This window comes from Neovison vison, chromosome 3, assembly GCF_020171115.1.
Source record: "Neovison vison isolate M4711 chromosome 3, ASM_NN_V1, whole genome shotgun sequence".
In the NCBI taxonomy this organism is placed as follows: domain Eukaryota; kingdom Metazoa; phylum Chordata; class Mammalia; order Carnivora; family Mustelidae; genus Neogale; species Neogale vison.
This window is the reverse complement of record NC_058093.1, coordinates 212,895,645-212,909,521: the sequence shown is the minus strand read 5'-3', so window position 1 is coordinate 212,909,521 and position 13,877 is coordinate 212,895,645. Positions and strand designations below refer to the sequence as shown.

Genomic DNA, 13,877 nt, shown 5'->3' with positions numbered 1-13,877 from the left:
GGATGAAGCATCTCCCTTCAGCTCAGCTCATGATCCCAGAGTCCTGGCATCAAGTCCCACATCTGGCTCCTTGCTTAGCAGGAAGCCTGCTTCTCCCACTGCCTGCTGTTCCCCCTGCTTGCTTTCACTCTCTCTCTGACAAATAAATAAATACAATCTAAATAAAAGACAACAGAATATTTTACAAATACTAACTTATGATATTAGGTCTCATTTCCAGGCCATATAGCTTCGATTACCTTAAAAACAAGGAGGTCTCAAGGTTTGTGTTCTGGTTCCCAGCGCGAGTGCATCTCTATCCACGTGGGGCAGGCAGGTGTCCAGATCGGCAATGCCTGCTGGGAATTGTACTGCCTTGAACATGGAATTCAGCCTGACGGTCAGATGCCAAGTGACAAAACCATCGGCGGTGGGGATGACTCCTTCAACACGTTCTTCAGCGAGACTGGGGCTGGCAAGCATGTGCCCAGGGCGGTGTTTGTGGACCTGGAGCCCACCGTGGTCGGTAGGTACTGGGGCACTTGGGCAGCTTTCCTGGGACAGTGAGTCTCCCTAAAGCCCCACCCACATCCCCTGTGCTCCTTTGAATCCTTCCCCAGAAAGGATGGGACACACGAGTATATGCCTGTGACTGTGTTAGATGAGAAACTACAGGGTGAGTGCTTCAGGTGTCTTTGGCACCGAGGCTCCTAATGCAGGAGAACCTAATATCCAGGAAAAAGAGGCTGGTAATAGATTCACTCGAGGCCCTCTCAGACCCAGGCAGGTGGTTGTGTAGACCAAGGTGCAGGGTGCCCGGTCACGGGTCCTTCGTTAACGCTGCCCACAAGGTGTTGCTGGTGCACAAGGGTCTTGACCTGCATCTTAGACGCAGAAGGTAAATAGAGAACATTCCTTGGGATCCACCAGCTGAGAAGCCTGAGGTGGTGGCCAGGGAGAGCTGCAGAGACGCACCTTTCATGGCCACCCAGGAGGAGACAGAATGCCAGCCTGAAGTCTGTGAGCCACAGGCCACCTAGGGTGCCCTGTCGGGACTGCCTGGCAGAAGTCACGCTGACCTGGTGACTGTCTAATATGTAAGGGCTTCTTAGGCACACTGTTGCTGTAGCTACAGCTGGGAAGAAATAATCGCGTGTGTGCAGGTGTGAGCTTTTTCCCTTCTTTGGGAACCGGTCAGACTTTGTACCTCCAGTTGACTTTCCCCGCTAGGGCCACAGATCGCAGCTGTGGTCTGCACGTCACAGAGAGACATTTCCTGTGAGACACTGACACTGCTGACCCCCAAGGCCCAGCATGTGCATGGTAGATGCAACGGGTCCGCGAATCCCTCCCTCTTGGTGAGTTAACAACAGGCCTGAAAGACACGCGTCCCACGCATCCTCTTTGTAGATGAAGTGCGCACGGGGACCTACCGGCAGCTCTTCCACCCGGAGCAGCTGATCACCGGGAAGGAGGACGCAGCCAATAATTACGCCAGAGGCCACTATACCATCGGCAAGGAGATCGTCGACCTGGTCCTGGACCGGATCCGCAAACTGGTAAGAGGGCGTCCTGCAGACGTTGCCCTGGACGGGAGGGCGGGTGGGGATGGGGACCTCAAGGTCACTCTGGCCAAACCCCAGGCCAGAATCTTGAGTCCCCGTCTTCCTTCACGGGTGGCTTCGTGCGTCCATCATCCATCCATCTTAACGTCCGCCTTGCTTTGCTTCTGAGTGTCCCGCGTGTGCGCTGTGGACGATTCGAACGCGTAGCGTCCTGCAGAGGAAAAGAGGAGTGACCGTGGCTCGCTGGAGGTCGGCGGTGTGGCTTCTGCAGGCGCTGACCCGCGGTCTGTGATTTCTCTCAGGCGGATCTGTGCACGGGGCTGCAGGGCTTCCTCATCTTCCACAGTTTCGGGGGCGGCACCGGCTCTGGGTTCGCGTCTCTGCTCATGGAGCGGCTGTCGGTGGACTACGGCAAGAAGTCCAAGCTGGAATTTGCCATTTACCCAGCTCCCCAGGTGTCCACGGCCGTGGTGGAGCCCTACAACTCCATCCTGACCACCCACACGACCCTGGAGCATTCCGACTGTGCCTTCATGGTGGACAACGAAGCCATCTACGACATATGTCGGCGCAACCTGGATATCGAGCGGCCCACGTACACCAACCTCAATCGTCTGATCGGGCAGATCGTGTCCTCCATCACGGCCTCCCTGCGATTCGATGGGGCCCTGAACGTGGACTTGACGGAATTCCAGACCAACCTGGTCCCGTACCCCCGCATCCACTTTCCCCTGGCCACGTACGCCCCGGTCATCTCTGCCGAGAAGGCCTACCACGAGCAGCTGTCCGTGGCTGAGATCACCAATGCCTGCTTTGAGCCGGCCAACCAGATGGTCAAGTGTGACCCTCGACATGGCAAGTACATGGCCTGCTGCATGTTGTACAGGGGGGACGTGGTCCCGAAAGATGTCAACGCAGCCATCGCCACCATCAAGACCAAGCGCACCATCCAGTTTGTGGATTGGTGCCCGACTGGATTTAAGGTAGGACTGGGCGATGCAGAGTGGTTTTTACCTGTCAGCAGCAGCAGACCCAGCACAGCATGCCCTTTTTGGAGAATACCCCCGTTCCATGGCAGCCAGCCCTTTGGTCATAAATTAGCCCGAGTGATAATGTATTCAATGGTTCCTTTTGAACTTCCTGAGTTATCACACTATATATCTGTGGTGAGAATTTTTCTTAAGAGAATAGGACATTTTTGGAACAATCTCTGTTCCTTTTTTGGTGACAAATCAGTGTGAGGAAATGTAGTCTGGATTTAGAAATGTAGAAATTTTCAAGGCATTTTGATAATTTATGTGGATATTTGAAATTGGCATTACCATAAACACTGTTGTTGCTAAAATCTACTTCATTTCACAGGCTTATAGAAATTAAACCCAATTTAAATGTCCCATGCAATCTGATTTAAAGAAAAAGTTCCATGAATATTTTTGGGGGAAAATGGCAACATATTTATTTCTCTTTTGGTAGGCTCAGCAATTTTGGCCTGAGTTTGCCTTCCACATAGTTTTTACCAACCTTCCATTTGATACAGGATAGGAAACTTGTCACTTTGAAGCTTTGTCCAATACTTGAATACTAAGCCCTGTCAAGCTTTCTACCTGGAAAAATGGGCTTCTCTCTGCCTTGCTTTTCATGCCATCTCTGCTTGTTCAGAACTCACTGAACCAGTGAGCTTACTGGTGAGCTTACTGCACTGAGTCTTTTTTTTTTTTAAGATTTTATTTATTTAACAGAGATCACGAGTAGGCAGAGAGGCAAGCAGAGAGAGAGCACGAAGCAGGCTCCCTGCTAAGCACAGAGCCCAATGTGGGGCTAGATCCCAGAACCCTGTCTGGTTAAAGGCAGAGGCTTTAACCCACTGAGCCACCCAGGTGCCCCTGCACTGTCCTTAACTAGCACTTTCTACTCTGCATTCAGGGCTCAGCATGATTGGCAGACCAGCCACCTATCGTAAATAATTTTATGTGAACACAGGCACACCTGTTCTTTGGTGTGTGGTTGAGGCTGCTTGTGTGCTGCAGATAGAATTAGCATTTGTCACCATGACCATGTGGCCTGCCCAGCTTAGGATATGTGCTGTCTTGACATTTATAGACAAAGTTTGCTGAGCCTGGTTCTAACTGACCCTGTGTATCACTGCCTAAAGCTCAGGGATACATTGTCCCCTGGTTTGGAAACTTGGAATGCCTCCCCTTTGGTCCCAGGTCTTGGATATCACCCCCTTTCTACTCAGCAGGCATATAGCCCACCTCTGGCTGCAGTGGTGGCAACAGTCCTCGGACTTCAGACAGCATTCCTGTCATCCTGTGATGCACAGGCTCACTCCCTTGATGGGAGATGGGGGGGTGATCTCCCCTCGTGATAAAACCATAGCACTCTGACTTGAGTGGAAGAGGTTTCAGCTACAGAAATGAATCCCCATCAGTGGAAGCCTATGGAGAAAATTTTATCTGAAGACTAGAAAGCAGTATCCCTTTTTAGAAGAAACAGTCCTGTTACCTGAGTACCTTATGTGGCTCAAGTGCTAGGACAAAGCCCTTCCGGCAGCTTGGACCTGAGCCAGGCTGGCCGGCTCCAGGACTCCTTTCTCCCCATTGTCCTTGTCCAGAAACCCACAGCCTGCTCACCTGACACCTTGCTTGGCACGAGGAAGGCAACTACGTGTCTTATTTCCATGAAAGCAGTCACCATTTCTGGGTTGGGCTGAAGCTTCACAGACTGCTTTCTTCCCCTTTTCTCTTGCAGGTGGGCATCAACTACCAACCCCCCACTGTCGTCCCCGGGGGTGACCTGGCCAAGGTACAGCGGGCCGTGTGCATGCTGAGCAACACGACCGCCATTGCCGAGGCCTGGGCCCGCCTGGACCATAAGTTTGACCTCATGTACGCAAAGCGAGCCTTTGTGCACTGGTACGTGGGGGAAGGCATGGAGGAAGGGGAGTTCTCTGAGGCCCGGGAGGACCTGGCAGCTCTAGAGAAAGATTATGAAGAGGTGGGTGTGGATTCTGTGGAAGCAGAGGCCGAAGAAGGGGAAGAATACTGAATGGGAGTGGGGCTAGCAGGAGTTTCTCCCCGCCCCCTCCTGCCACCCTGCAGCACATATTGTTCCCAGTTGTTCACAATTAAAGCTTCTGTATGAAACATCTATTGTGACGCACTGCTGGTACACACTCCTCTGCCTGCAGGGATGGGGGGGGGACCCTAAGGCTGGGCCACATGGAAAGCTGTCCCGGCCTGCACTGCAGGAGTGGGGTACTGCCTTGCTCACATCTGTAAGGAGCCACTGCTTATGTGACATGCCCTGAGGGGAAACAGTGTTTCCTAGATTCTAGGAATCTAGAAATTTCCTAGATTCTAAGAATCTAGAAATTTCCTAGATTCTAGGAAAACTGAGTTCAATTTTCAGTTGTGCTTGTCATTTTTCAGGCTTCTCTGTTAATGGCACCAGGTAAGAGTTTGGAACTGGAGTTTGAACATTTGAGGTCTATGGGAAGGGAATGTTGACAAAGTCCCTAACACCGTGGGTCACATGTGGGGTGAGAACACTTTTTTTTAATTTACTTTTATTTTCTTAATGATTTATTTATTTGTTTGTCAGAGAGCGAGAACGCACATAAGCAGGGGGAGTGGCAGGCAGAGGGAGAAGCAGTGTCCCTGCTTGAGCAGGGAGCCCAATGCGGGATTTGATCCCATGACCCTGGGATGATGACCTGAGCCGAAGGCAGCTGCTTAACTGAGCGAGCCACCCAGGCGTCCCTAGGGTGAGGACATTCTGGGTTGCGGGGGAAGGAGTCTTAACTGGATTTTGCTTGCAACCACAGCTTACAGCTCTAGGTTCACAGCACGGTTCATCCTTGACTGCATTGTAAGGGTACCCTGTAGGACAGCCTCCCCCCTTCATGCTCAGGGCCTTGCAGCTGAGCGCCCTGGAAAGTCTCAGCAAAAGCACTGCCCCTTTCCCTTTAGCAAAACGTGTTGACGGCCATTTATGAAAGATCTAGGAATACAGTTGACCCTTGAATAACAGGATTGTGCAGGGCCAATTGTACGTTGATTTTTTATAGTACAGCAGTGTAAATGTGTTTTCCTTATGGTTTTTTTTTTTTTTGTCTAGCTTCTTTTTATGGTAAGAAATACGGTATATAATACAAAGCATTTGTTAATCAACCTTATATTACTGGTAAGGCTTCCTGTTGAGAGTAGACTAGTAGTAAATAAGATTTGGGGAGTCAAGTTATATTTGGATTTTTCAACAATGCAGGGGGTTGGTGCCCCTAACCCTTGTGTTGCTCAAGGGCCAACTGTATAGATATTTTCTCTCCAATTTGAAAATAAGGTACAGGAGGGTGAAATCACTGGTTTAAGTCACTTGCTTAGTTCAGCTATAGCACAGCCAGGCCCACTAGGCAGAACTGATTCTAAATCCTTGTCTTAATATATTCAAAAGGTGATAGAAAACAGCTTGGATGGACCCTTGGTTTTTCACAAAGCTTTATTACGAACTAGGGGAAGCCCAGATAGCCTCTGCTAGGAGGGTGGCAGAGGCCAGAGCTGGGGGGTATGAGAAGTCTGCCCGTCTCAGGTGCTGCTCCGTGTGGGGCTCTTGCCCGGCCCGCCCCCCTTGGGCAGCCTGGTGGCACTGGGTTGTCGGGGCATCCTTTGGCTGGATCCTTCCCGGCCACCGCGCTCTGCCAGTGCTGGGCCTCCACTCAGAGCCGCGCTGCCTTTGTTTCTCCCTGAGCAGACACAGAACACAATCATTAGGAACCAGGGCAGACTCCACAGTTGCCACGTCGACCACATTTGTGTTCCTGGCACATTACGTCTAGCACATCTCTGTCCAACCTTTCAGCCAGGAACCCTCTGTCAGCCCTGAGCCCTGAGGCTGAGGGCTGCCTGGAGATGGCACATCCAAGAGAAATCCTAGGTAGAGTACAGGAAGCCCTGGAGCACGGGTCCTAGGACAGAAGCAGTACAAGGGGCAATGGGGAAGTCCACAAGGCCCATTTTGGGAAGTGAACTCAGCTGGTTGATCCTGCCCAGGAAAGCAAAGGGACCCGGCCGGCTACCAGCACTCCAGGGGGGCTCACCAGCTGGACTGCTGCCTCTGGCCCCCGGCACTCCTGCTCCAAATCGCCCACAGCTCAACTGCTTGCAGTGATGGTGCAGGAGGTACAACCCTCAAGAATGAAAATTAGGGGGCACCTGGGTGGCTCAGTGGGTTAAGCCGCTGCCTTCCGCTCAGGTCATGATCTTGGGGTCCTGGGATCAAGCCCTGCATAGGGCTCTCTGCTCAGCAGGAGGCCTGCTTCCCTTCCTCTCTCTCTGCCTGCCTCTCTGCCTACTTGTGATCTCTCTCTATCAAATAAATAAATAAAATCTTAAAAAAATATATTAAAAAAAAGTGGAAATTAGGGTGTGCCTGGGTGGCTCAGTTGGTTAAGCGACTGCCTTCGGCTCGGGTCATGATCCTGGAGTCCTGGGATTGAGTCTCGCATCGGGCTCCCTGCTTGGCAGGGAGTCTGCTTCTCCCTCTGACCCTTCCCCTTCTCACACGCTCTCTCTCTCTCTCAAATAAATAAAATATTAAAAAAAAAAAAAAGAATGGAAATTAGGCTTTTGGATTTGGGTCTTGGAAGCTCTTTTTCACAGGCGTTTCCTGCCTACCTCAAAGTATTTTGCAAACAGTTGGTGGTCAAGCCGCTTTCGCTTGAGATCAGCTCCCAGATCCCGTGACCGGGTTCCTGCCCCTGCTGAGGGTTGAGTGCTCGAGGAGACTCGCCCTGACCACAGGTAGTCACATTCAGAGGGAGACCACTGCTGCAGATAGCTCCTGACTTGTAATTTACTTACCTTACCCTCTTTTTGTGAAGACAGGAAAATCTGCAACCACGCTTGGGCCAGAGCTTTATTTTAAAGGAATGGCTTCCTTGGACTCAGGGTGTTGACAGCATTCATAAGACTGACAGGACACCAGAGGGGACAAAAGGTGCCCAGAGAGGAGGCTCACCCACTGGGTCACAGTTCCCTCATATCGGGCCTCCATCGGCCAGGGCTCTTCTCCAGTCTGGTGGGGTCCACCCTGCAGACTCTGAACAGGGTATGTGTCCTGTGTTTGACCTCAACCTCAACGTCAGTTAGTAATCTAATAAATAGCCTGCATAGGGGACTTCTCGATTTTTGGAGAAAAGACACCATTAGGTTTCTTAGGGGGCGTATTAAGTCATTTCTGTTTCCCTGTCTGTCATGGTGAACAAGGGAGGCCCTTGCATTTGCAGACCCTGGACATCAGACTTGCTTTCCCAGCTCTGTGACACAACTACACTCTCCCCTTCCTACAGAGCATTTCTGAAAAGCTCCTCTCCAGAGAATAGGGCGTCTCTGCTGCCCAGTGGGCTGGAAAGGGTGACAGTGGGGGCACATTTGAAATTCTGACAGCTCAGATTTTCCCTTGCTTTGCCACCCTGGGCTTCACACTCAAGTGTTTGCATACAGTTGATTCAACAAAGATGTAATAACAGGTTACCCAGGGCTGAGGGCATGTGGTAGGGTGAAGCCAGGCCAACTCAGCCTGCAAGTGACTCATGGAAAAGACATAAATCAGAGAGCTGTCACCGTATATTTCCTTTCTCCTGTTACAAATGGCTGCTATCTGCTCCCCACTGACTGGTCAAGGGGCAAGGATCCTATCTCTTATGGATGCATGAACCCCACCACCTTGCAGTTCCCAACATGCTGTTGCCCACTCTGAGGCCATGTCCCTCTCCAGGCTGGGCCTGGCTGCCATGACTCCTCTGTAACACCCGGCCTAGTCCGGGGTACTTGAGTGTCTCGCAAACAGCTCGGTGCACTTCTGAAGGACTTGCAAGTACAGTTCACCCCTGACAAATGGCAAGGTGGATCTCAGATGTGGGCCTGAGTCCGAATGTAGCTTTTCTTCAGCACACCACACACTGGAACTTCCTCTCCCTCTCAGTAAAGTGACCAGGGCCCGTCTGGAAACTCAAGGATGAGAAAAAAGGAGAAAACAGCAAATAATGCTCATCTTTAACCTTGATGAGGCTCATAATCTCTGGAAATAAGACACCGGTGTAACTTTGAGCCATAAAAGGCATTAAGAGCACTATCTAACAATGAAAGTAGACCATTTATCCAGCTCTGTGCAATTCTTAGAACCTTTGGGAATCCCGTGCTCTCAGTGGGGAGACCCATGCAGGCCTCATTTTATGCAGAGCTGGGGAGGTTGGGGAGAGTGACATTCTGGTCTCAGGAGAACAGTGTACAGGGCCTATTGGTGGTCAGACCTGCTCTGCTAAGCCTGACTCAGCCATGCGCCCCTGGGCCCAGCAAGAGACTTTCTGGAGCTGGTCCTATCTGCCCCAGGACCCTGCATGGGGTAATCAGGGTCAGAGGGAATGGAGGATGGAGTTCAGCCAAAGGTGGGAGGGGTGATATGCTCTACCAGGCCCAAAACCTGAACGGCCCCGACAGTTGAAGACGACCACTGAAGGCAATGACCATTGAAGATTAAAATGTCTGTCACAACAAAACCCCAAACACATACCCTACGGCCGGGGAGCTGACTCATTCCGGTGGGACCCACTGTGTCATTCATTTACCTCTGGTGTGGTCCATGTGATCCTGACTCCCCATCCCCTGCGAGCCCTGTCTGCAGAGCTGGAGGGATCGAGGGGTCACAGAAAGCAGCCTGAATGTGGGCTGCTGCTCCCATCCTGCCTACGGTCCCCGGGAGCGGCCTTTCTCCATGGTGCCAGTGCTCCCTTGTGCTCAAATGGGCTAGTGGGGCTGTGAGGCCAAATATTAGTGGCCGTGAGTGTACACCAGATGCATGGTGTGAGGAAGGAAAAGAACAGGGGGTCAACACAGCACAGCAGGTGCCCCAGTATATGCTCAAGGCTGGCTGGCAAGGCTAGTGGCCGGGGTGAGTGAGTGGTCAGGACCATCCCTCACTGCTACCACAGGCAGGTCTCCACCCAGCAGCCAGTCCTGCTGCCCCTTCCAGCCGAGTACACAGGAGGGGCTTGATCTGTGCTTCCAGAACACACACACAACACCAAGGACTCGTGTACTGTGGAAGTGCATACACGCCTCTTCAACACAAGCCTATGCTTCCTGGGGGGAATGACCCCTCCTGCATGTGCACCTGCAGCCCTGATTCAGTGTTTAGGGGAAAGTGACGCTGTGATTGTCCCTGAGCCATGCTGTCCAGTAGAGATCCAATGTGAGCCACACGTGGCATTTTCTGGGAGCCACATTAAAAAGTTAAAAAACTAGGAAATTAGTTTAAGTAAGGTATTTTAATTAGCTCAAAATAGGCAGTGTCATCACTTCAACATGTAATCAGGATAAAAATTATTTGTGAGGTATTCTCTTTTTGTGCCAGTTCTTTGGCATCTGGCCATCTGCTGTGTACTGACCTCACGCTGAGTCTCAGCTGCCCCAGCCCTGGGGGGCCCAGGGCTTCCCTATTGACAATGCAGCTCTGAGTAAAGCTCACGGCTTCTGCACACCAAACTTCATCTTATACTTTCTGGAGGAACATCTTTTTAAAGTTTTATACTTTCTGGAGGAACATCTTTTTAGAGTTTCCCAGGATGCCTGGGTGGCTCAGTTGGTTAAGTGTCTGCCTTTGGCTCAGGTCATAATCTCAGCGTCCTGGGATCAAGCCCCACATCGGGCTCTCTGCTCAGTGGGGAGTCTGCTTCTCCCTCAACCTCTGTAACCCCTGACCTCCACTCATGCTCTTTCTCTCAAATAAATATATCTTTAAAAATATATATATAGTTTCCCTAAACTTCAACAGAGAAAACTCCATTGCATTTTATTTTTCCTCAGTGACCACACCCCCACCAAGACAAGCATTTATTCCTGTGTGCTCTTGGGGTCTTCTGCTTCTCCATTTTCTGCCTGGTAAAGGCAGAAATGAGTGAGGTTATCAGTGACAGTCCCTGCAGGCCACCTGGATGGCCAGGGGACAGGGACCCAGATGACCCGCCGTTCCTGTTGCAGCTTACCAGATCGAATTCCCGAGTGGCGCTCCAGCCCCCGGTCTGCAGCAGCTCCACACCCCGATTCCATGGGAAACCTAAGGCCAGTTCACCCCAACAGCCTCAAACCGCCATCACAACTCTAGGCTACCACAGGCCCCCCACTGATCACTCAGATGACTCTCCTCATTTTCTCCCCCCTATACCCTGCCCAAGCTCTGTGTGGAGAGATTCTGTGCATGTGGCCTCAGAGCTTTTGGGTCTCTGATGGCCTCGGCCTCTTCGCCACTATACACTCCTGTCATGGCCTCTCATGTGCCCAGCTCCCCTTCAGTGCCTCCCCACCAAACTCTCTTCCAGGCTGCACTCTCCCCTCTCTGGGTATCTCCCCAGGGCCCGTGTCCTCATATTCCAGTTGCCATCTGCCCAACCCAGGAGACCCAAGGCCTAAGCACTTGAGAAAACCTCATGGGGCCCAGCACTCCACGCACACCACTCCCATCCCTGTGCTTGGGGCTTCCTCCCCACCACCCTCGGAACCCCTCTATGCCAGTGCTCCCAGTACTAAACCCACAGTACCCCTTGACTCTACCCTCCCCTCTTCTTCCCCCGCAACCCCAAGCTCAGGCCTGCTGCCACAGAGGGCCTGCACCTCTGGCTGGAGCCCTCCCCACTCCCCCCAACTCAAAGGGCTACAGGGAAACAGGACTCTGATTCTGGTTAACACTTGCTGTTCCAGCAAGGCCAGCTACACTGGCTTCCTCCCATCTCTGTCACCTTTGATTGGTCCAGCCTTCTCCCTCCCTGGAAGGAAGACTTGTCCATCTCACAGCTCCTGAGTCCTCAGCCCTGAGAGCCAGCTTGGCACCCAGCCACTGGGTGAGCAAGCAGCAACGCCCCCTCAATTGAGGAGGGCTGTCCCCAGTATCTCCCTCCTTCTGTCCACTGATTCTTCAACTCAGCCTTGTAGTCTATGCATGTCTGCCTGGACCTGCCCCTTGGCCCTCCCCCACCTGGCCAGCCTGAGCTCCAGGCAGCATCCAGAACAGCAAGGTGGGTGATGTGCAGAGGGACATGGAGAGGACAGCCAGGGCACCTGTGGGATCTCAGGCCCTCACACACCTCTGGCTTGGGCTCCAGCCTCATCACACATGGCAATCCCTGGAAGGTACCCTTGCCTCAGGAAACAGGCAGGAAAGGGCAATCACTGGTTATACTCTAGACTACCTGCCCGGGCGGGTGTTGGCATCTCAGAGGCCAAGGCATTTCTCACACCTAAGGCTTTACTCTCTACATGAAAGTAAAGGCTCCCGGTCCTCTGCCTCTTGTCCTCCTCTGGGGTGAGGGCACCTCCACAGAGCACAAGTCTCACCTAGCAGAGCTGGCCCCTAGGGAGTGGAGGGCACTGATCCCATTCTGGAAGTACTGCAGGTTGTCTCTAATAAACTGAGCCACGAAGTCGCGTCCCGGCTTCTAAGTTGTGTGGCAGGAATGGCCCATAAGGTCCTGTCCTAGCAGCTCATCGAAGCTGCTTTAACAAGCTCCCCTGATCTGGGGCCACAGCAGTTTCCACAGAAACAAGAAAGAGCACCAACCCCCAGAGATAAACCAATAAACGCAACCTGCGAAAGGAGAGAACAGGCAGCAAGAGAACCGGAGGGAACCGGGGGGCCCTGGAGAGAGAGGCGGGTGCGTGGCAGCTGGGCCGTGGAGCAGAACCGGAGAGGCCGCAGGCCGCGGGGCCGAGGAAAAGGAGGGCCTTGCAGGGGGACTACAGTTCTTGGCAGAGAGAAAGGAGGCCTCTGGAGGTCAGAGAGAGACACAAAGAGAGTAGACAGAGCGTGGATCAGTTAGGAAGCCTGCGCTCCAGTGCCCAGGGCCTCTCAGGACAGGGGGCATGGGTACCCAGGGCCCTGGTACTTCCCCCCATGGGGGCCCAGCCTGCGCCCAACCCGAACACCAGCCCCCTCTCAGGACGTCTGTGAGAGCCTGAGGGCTTCTGGCCAAGCATCCAGAGTGTTTCTGAAATTGGGAGCAGATGCGACACACCAAGGGGATGCAGTTGGAGCTCCGCTGTGACTCCCTTGTTAGCAGCACCTGCGTTGTGACTCTCAAGAGTGAGGAGGCCCCTGACACTTGCGCCCAGTGCCGTGCCCACTCAGGCCTCTGCACTCCATGTGTCTAGGGCAGCCCAGGGCTGCCACGCGGACCCCTGTCCTGCGATCTGAGGAAGGAAGCTTAGCTGGCTACATTCCTGAGCAGCACCTGGGCCCCAGTGGGGTGCAAGCAAAGAGGGGGCAGGAAGGCCTCTGCCTGACGCACTCCCTCAGCATTTTTCTGGAGGCTTGTACACACCTTGAGAACAGGAACCCAAACCACGTTGTTCCTGTCTTTGTGGAATGAAAGCACTTCTAGCCAAGGAGGTAGACAGAATCCTAGACGAGGCCTCGCCTGCTTGGGCCACCCTGGACACCCAGCTTGCAACCACCTGATCTGGACCTGCATATGTGCACTCTCAAGGGTAGCAACGATGCCAAAGCTGGGGATAGGACACCAAGAGGGGAGCCCTTGGGTGGTCCCTGCTGTCCGGGGAGAAGACCCACAGTAGGACTGGGCCACTCAGGGCCAAGCCCGCATTGCGCCTGGCGCTGCCCACTTCCCTCCTCTGCCACCCACCGCCTGAACCGTAGGGGCAATGGAGCACCGGGCCCAGATCTGACCTCGGGTCTCGGGCACGTTCGATGTGGGCAGAGACACGGATGTAGGATCCTGGGCCTCGCCCGCCAGCCTCTGCCCAGCACACATGGATTTGAGCATCTGGAAGACGGCGAGGGGAGCCACGTTCAGCTTCAGCAGGTCCACCAAGATCCTGGAGAGAACACAGGTGGTGGGCAGTGAGCTCCCCTCGCCCGGGGCCTAGGAGGGCCACCTCCCTCAGGACACCGATTTTACTCTGGCCACCCAAAGGGGTCCGAAAAGGGCGGGAGGTCTCCTCCAGACCAAAGGCCCAGGGTGAGGAGCGGGAGAGCAGGGGCGTCTGCGGGTGGGACGAGCGCGCACTCCCGCCCGCGCGCGCTCACTTGAACACGTCGGGGTCGATGGCACCGCCCGCCGCCTGCGCCAGCTCGTACAGTTCCATCTCCTCGGCGCTCAGCACCTTCTTCCGCCGCAGCGCGAGCTTCTGCAGAGCCGCCTCTAGCCCCGGGGGCGCTCCCGGCCCGGGCCCAGCGCCCGCCGCCGCCATGTAGCCGGCCGGCGGGAAGGTGAGCGCTGCGCTTGCAGTTGTGCCCCGGCCCCCGCCGCGCCCTCCGCCGCTCCCA

General features: G+C 53.7%; 2 protein-coding genes across 4 annotated transcripts; one reads left to right on the top strand and one right to left on the bottom strand.

Moving 5' to 3' along the window:
• Positions 1 to 274: 274 nt before the first annotated feature.
• LOC122903183 (tubulin alpha-3 chain) lies at positions 275 to 4,650 on the top strand. Of its 2 annotated transcripts, none has more exons than XM_044243758.1 (4): positions 275 to 501; positions 1,362 to 1,538; positions 1,847 to 2,527; positions 4,296 to 4,650. In XM_044243758.1, exons 1-4 carry the CDS (start codon positions 385 to 387, stop codon positions 4,590 to 4,592), a joined length of 1,272 nt encoding a protein of 423 aa, XP_044099693.1. In that variant the 5' UTR covers positions 275 to 384; the 3' UTR covers positions 4,593 to 4,650. The 2 variants fall into 2 exon arrangements, with proteins under 2 accessions (XP_044099693.1, XP_044099692.1); XM_044243757.1 differs by having other exon boundaries at positions 275 to 505; positions 1,390 to 1,538.
• A 1,373-nt stretch (positions 4,651 to 6,023) lies between these two features.
• Positions 6,024 to 13,841, bottom strand: MZT2B (mitotic spindle organizing protein 2B). Of its 2 annotated transcripts, XM_044243756.1 has the most exons (4): positions 13,638 to 13,841; positions 13,278 to 13,426; positions 12,180 to 12,359; positions 6,024 to 6,285 (listed from the first exon to the last, which is right to left on the bottom strand). In XM_044243756.1, the coding sequence occupies exons 1-4, from the start codon at positions 13,799 to 13,801 to the stop codon at positions 6,128 to 6,130; spliced, it is 651 nt and encodes a 216-aa protein (XP_044099691.1). In that variant the 5' UTR covers positions 13,802 to 13,841; the 3' UTR covers positions 6,024 to 6,127. The 2 variants fall into 2 exon arrangements, with proteins under 2 accessions (XP_044099691.1, XP_044099690.1); XM_044243755.1 differs by lacking the exon at positions 12,180 to 12,359.
• Between the last annotated feature and the right edge of the window lie 36 nt (positions 13,842 to 13,877).